The sequence below is a fragment of the Peromyscus californicus genome, unplaced genomic scaffold (genome assembly GCF_007827085.1).
Source record: "Peromyscus californicus insignis strain IS unplaced genomic scaffold, ASM782708v3 Scaffold_5__1_contigs__length_169319896, whole genome shotgun sequence".
NCBI lineage: Eukaryota > Metazoa > Chordata > Mammalia > Rodentia > Cricetidae > Peromyscus > Peromyscus californicus.
The window spans coordinates 159,761,591-159,767,181 of NW_026294573.1; the positions used below are offsets into that span (position 1 = coordinate 159,761,591).

At 41.7% G+C, this 5,591-nt stretch overlaps 1 protein-coding gene across 2 annotated transcripts; it reads left to right on the forward strand.

Moving 5' to 3' along the window:
• Positions 1 to 1,021: 1,021 nt before the first annotated feature.
• Fabp9 (fatty acid binding protein 9) lies at positions 1,022 to 4,689 on the forward strand. 2 transcript variants are annotated; one of them, XM_052718148.1, is made up of 4 exons: positions 1,022 to 1,094; positions 3,595 to 3,767; positions 4,372 to 4,473; positions 4,639 to 4,689. In XM_052718148.1, the coding sequence occupies exons 1-4, from the start codon at positions 1,022 to 1,024 to the stop codon at positions 4,687 to 4,689; spliced, it is 399 nt and encodes a 132-aa protein (XP_052574108.1). The 2 variants fall into 2 exon arrangements, with proteins under 2 accessions (XP_052574108.1, XP_052574109.1); XM_052718149.1 differs by lacking the exon at positions 4,372 to 4,473.
• The last annotated feature ends 902 nt before the right edge of the window (positions 4,690 to 5,591 follow it).

A 5,591-nucleotide genomic window follows, 5' to 3' on the forward strand; every position in this document is an offset into this window, starting at 1 on the left:
GAATATTCATACAGGGGCACATATGCCACAGTGTATGTATGTAGGTCAGAGGGCAACTTGCAAGAATCAGTTCTCATTTTCATCATGTGGGTTTCAGGGATTGAACTCAGGTCATCATGATTGGCAGCAAGTGCCTTCACCCACTGAGACACCTCTCAGACTCTGGAAGTGTCTTTTGATTGATGATTGCAGCTGATGATTACAGAGGTCATTCATAGAGGCCAGCAGTCACACACACACACACACACACACACACACACACACACACACACACACACACACTGAGTTTATGAAACATGAGTTTTCTAGGCATTGACGCCACCATATTCCTCCTTTTTAAAGGCTTAGATCACAAAGCTCTACTCAGTAATAATTGCCACCTTCTTTCTGGTCCTCAGCTATCCTTGATTGACAACAATGATAGTGTTAATAATACCCTAGACCTCACTCCAAGCAACTGCAGGCATTTTAAGTTACATTAACAGTATCAAAACATCAACCCTGCAAGCAAGGGAAGGGACAGAGTTCTTCTAATGAAGGAGAATTTGGGGTACCATGACTTGCACAAACACAAAAACAGCTGAGGCAGACCAAGCAAGGATGTCCTTGTTTGGGGCGGGAAAACATCATCGAGCCAGTGTTGGTCAGACATTTGTCGGAAATTCCCTCGGGGTAAGTCAGCATTTAGTGTTCAAAGGCTGGTCTCCATTTGACGGTTGTCTCCATGCGGCAAGTAAGATTTATCGGGGGACTCCTGCATGTAAATCTCTTTGCTAGAAGCCAAAAGCTGTTCCCTGAGTTGAGTTTTGCAGGCTGAGTTTCTGTCTTTTAATTTGGAGGCAAATACAATGAGTCAAATGCTGGTGCCTGGAATCTCAGACTCCTGACAGCCCATTGGTCACTTCAGAAATGCCACGTGATGAAGACGGTCTTTAAAATAAGCTGCTGGAGGCATAAGGGTGCTCACACTTCCTTGGCTTCCGGTTTGTGAGTGCCTCATCTTCCCAGAAAGCTTTCCACGATGATTGAACCCTTCTTAGGAACCTGGAAACTGGTCTCCAGCGAAAACTTCGAGGATTACATGAAAGAACTGGGTGAGAGACACCATCATGGGATTCAGGAATTTGTGGCAAGAGATTTGGGCGTTGGTGCTGGTTTTTTACCCCACAATAACATTTTCTGATTTTCGCTCTTATGACTCCAGGTTATACTCATATGAGACAAAGTTTATAATTTCATTTATTATTGATATTTATTTTTCTTATAATTAATGATAATTTGCATTTTAAAAGTTCTAACTAGCCTTGTAGCTCTCTCTCAGTTTATAGACACGCCCTACAACTCCCCTCCCCCGTGAAATCATCATGCAGATCTCCCTGTAGAACTTCTCTTTAGCTGGCTCATTTCATTGAGCAGCTTTCGTTCAAAGCCATATTAATGTAAAAGAACCATTGTAGTGAGTCTATAGACTGAATTTGTTTGGGGTTTACTTTAGTTATAAATTTAGAAGTACTGTAGCAACAAGTAGCATTAGAGTCCGTTTTTCTAGAGTGCTCATCCATGTGTGAGTGCTATCCGATACATGATTTTGAAGGTTTTCTTTTTGAGATGAGAAACAGGACAGGTTTTCTTTACTGACTGACTGTCTCACCACTATGGGCCCTGACTGACCTTTGTCTCTACCCCAAGCTCCATAGCCAAGCATCAGTTATAATGAGTTGTGTCTGTCATAGCTACACCTTCCTATGAAATCTGGAAGAACAACAGCTACTTCATTTTTCATAATTAATAACAACCTGTTTTATAAATAAGCCATATGCAAAGCAGAAGATTTCTTCATTTTTTACAAATTGCCTAGAATGAACAATGGATACTTATAATTATTTTTTTTTTGTTTTTTTTTTTTTGTTTTTTTTTTTTTGTTTTTTTGGTTTTTCGAGACAGGGTTTCTCTGTGTAGCTTTGCGCCTTTCCTGGAACTCACTTGGTAGCCCAGGTTGGCCTCGAACTCACAGAGATCCGCCTGGCTCTGCCTCCCGAGTGCTGGGATTAAAGGCGTGCGCCACCACCGCCCGGCTGGATACTTATAATTATTAATAACATATTTACTCATTCTAAGCACTGAAACGTTTTACCTAATATTATGTTAATACACTTATAAATATAATACTTGTTCCTCTTCCACAGACAGTACTAACTTCTCAGTAGTAATAAAGAAATTCCTCTATCCCTTCATGAGTTTATAGGTACATTTGTTTTTAACAAAAAATTGAAGGCATATAAGAAACTTGGAAATGGATATGGCAGTGAATACCTACAATCCCAGCTGATACAAGGCTATGGGAGGATGACAGAGGGTTCAAGGCCAGCCTGGCTACATAGAAAGACCTGTATGAAAAGAAAAAAAAATATATATATATAATATGTAATATGTTATATATGGGTTATATACCTACATCTGTCTATATTTGTATATCCATATTTCTATATCTATTTATACATGCATGTATAAATATATATTAAACATAAATATAGACATAAAAATAGAGAGAATGGGCAGGAACTTGGGCTTATGGCTAGAATAGCACTTGTATTAACTAGGAGCTGGGTTAAATCTAGAACAAGGAGGAATAGCAGCTGAAGTCTTTCTTCGTTCTGTTTCTCTTCTAAATCCTTTCATGTGCTCTTCCAATGCAAGTGTGGCGAGGGCTTGAGTCATCCACATTTTACTATGGAGAAAGCTGAAAGGAAGAAAACTGGAAAGTATTGCTGTGGGAGGCCAGGTTTTGACCATCTCACTCTTTCTTATAATCCACACATCTGTTTTCCTACACTGGGGTACATCACATTAATAGTGTTAATGGGAAGTAGACTTCAATATGTATTCTGAGGGAGGAGTTAGTTTCTGTCTACCTACTGTAAAAGTTGTATTTGACAATTGAAAGTCCCCAATCGGAGCAACAGGGCCAGGCTTTGAGTCAAGTGCTTCCCACACTGTCTTTGCAAGTTTCCACAAGGTTGGTCCCCTAAAAGCCGTTCTGCAAATACACATTTCACATGAAGCACAAAAGTTTGAGAAAATGAATTTAGCTTTTTTTTTTTTTTTTGGTTTTTCGAGACAGGGTTTCTCTGTGTAGCTTTGTGCCTTTCCTGGAACTCGCTTTGGAGACCAGGCTGGCCTCGAACTCACAGAGATCCGCCTGGCTCTGCCTCCCGAGTGCTGGGATTAAAGGCGTGCGCCACCACCGCCCGGCGAATTTAGCTTTTTAAGATGTCAGAATTACTAGCAGTACCTTGGAAAGACCTCACTTCATCTAGAGACTACTGACTACTAAGAACATCCAATAAGACACTGTGGTTGGACATGGTGGCACACACCTGCAACTCTAGTACTCAGAAGTTGAGACAGGAGGGTCTTGAGCTCAAGGCCAGCCTGGGCTACATAATGAGACTCTGTCTCAAAAGAAAAAAAGGCTGTACATTAGTCAAGATTTCAGTGGGGGAGGATACATTCTTTAAGAGCAGGTGTTCCAAATGGTGGTTGACACATCTTTCTAAATGTGTAAATAGGTGCATATCTTTCTTTGTCTCTCAGGAGTGGATTTTGCAGCCAGAAATGCCGCAGGTTTAGTAAAGCCAAGTGTTAGTATTAGTCTCAATGGGGAAAAGGTGAACATCCAAACAGAAAGTTCTTTCAAGAACACAGAAATCTCCTTCAAGCTGGGGGAAGAGTTTGATGAGACCACTGCAGACAGCCGGAAAGTGAAGGTGAGTTGGAGTTAAATCTTCCTGTGGCCAACCATTGTGGAAAACACGTGGTTGGGTAGGGTTCATTCAACAGAATTTGTCTTATCACTAAGTCTGATTGGGCTTGTCTAAGTCTATACATACAAAAAGTCAATTCATTGCTAGTTATTCAGATAGCTTAATGGAGTACAATGTTCATATTCATCTTTTTGTTGCTGCAGTTTGAGACAAGGTCTTGCTATATAACCTAGGCTGGCCTGCAACTTAGGCTTCTCCTGCTTCTGGCCCTTGGGTGCTGGGGTTACAGATGTGTACCATCTTGCCTGGCAATCTACGATTACTCCTCCTCTTCCTCCAACTTGTTTGTTATTGTATGAAAGGTGCTATAGAATAGAACAATTACTAAGGTCAAAAGGTCAAATAGCCTATGGATTTTTGTCTATGAGAACATGAATTTCGTTGTCTCTTGAGACTTCTAGGTTGACCGTATTAAATATAACAGGAACCAAGGTGAGCGTTATGAAAAACAGAATTTCTGACTTGAAATTAAACAGTAGATGTGTAGTGCTGTAATAGCGAGAAAGTAGTGAATGACTCCTTTTAATCACTTTCTCTGCATTTATAGAGCATTGTAACATTAGAAGGTGGGTCAATGATCCAGGTCCAAAAATGGCTCGGCAAAGAGACAACAATCAAAAGAAAAATTGTGGAGGGAAAAATGGTAGTGGTGAGTATTCCCTAAGTTGTCATTTTTATGTGCTGTTTTGGATGCGTATCCATCAGGCTGCTCAGCTGCCTTTGTAGCCTGAGTTGAGGACTTGTTCTGTGGAAGGAGGAAAGGACAGGTTTGACCTGTCAACAATCACCCTCTAACACATCTCTCTACCTTTAGGAATGCACCATGAACAATGTTGTCAGCACCAGGACCTATGAGAAGGCATGAAGGAAAGGTAGACACCAGCGAGAACTTGGCCACTGCTGAAGAAAATTAGCCTCAGGGATAGTGATTTAAAACATTTTCAGCATCAATTTTGCTCAATAAAAGCACTAAATGTAATGCAGTTTTCCAGTTGTTGATAATGAAGGTTATGGGCGATGTGAGTTTCTCTTCTGTTGCTGGGTAGAACACTGACAGAAAGCTATTTAGAGGGGGAAGGGCTGACATTAGATCAAGGTGGTTCAAGAGGGGATACTGTTCTTTGTTCCAGCAGGAAAGGCATGGTAGCAGAAGTGTGAAGCCAGCATGGTAGTCAGGAAGCAGAGAGATCATGTTTCATCCCTACACAGGAAGGACAGGGCCAGGACAGGAAGTTGAGCTAGACTCGAAACCCCAAAACCTGCCCATAGTGGTGTACTTCTTCCAGAAAGGCTCCCTCCCACAGCTTCCATAACCTTCCTTCAGGAGCCCAGCTGGGAGACCGGCTCGCACACTTTATGACAGGGTACTCTTGAGGAATGAAGGACAAGAGATATTATAAGGATAGAGGAAAGAGAAACAGATAGAAAAACAGGATAGCCTAGGGAGGGCCTGGATCAATATCTACTGGCCCCTCCTGTAGCTTCTAAAGGGCCTTTTATAGGAATGCCAAGGGGTGGAGCAGAAGACCTCCCCCTAGCACAGCCAAGTGCAGACCTTTCCCATCACCTGGTAACCACACACATGGTCAAGCAATCCTCTAATGCAGCCCTGCTGGGTAAAGTGAGCTTAGATGTCACTAGGAAACCTTTGTGGGCCTCCACACCTTCCCAAATTGTATCACTATCTGGAAACCATGTGGTGACTCTATGGGGGACATTTCATATTCAAACCAATGCAGGAATAGTCTGTAGAATTAGTAAGACAGA

What these genes read in the sequence shown, in the direction of transcription:
- Fabp9 (XM_052718148.1), top strand. Translation starts at nt 1,022, where the DNA reads ATGATTGAACCCTTCTTAGGAACCTGGAAACTGGTCTCCAGCGAAAAC. An exon ending in GGATTACATGAAAGAACTGG is followed by an intron (nt 1,095 to 3,594) that starts GTGAGAGACACC and finishes TTTGTCTCTCAG; the next exon opens with GAGTGGATTTTGCAGCCAGA. An exon ending in CAGACAGCCGGAAAGTGAAG is followed by an intron (nt 3,768 to 4,371) that starts GTGAGTTGGAGT and finishes CTGCATTTATAG; the next exon opens with AGCATTGTAACATTAGAAGG.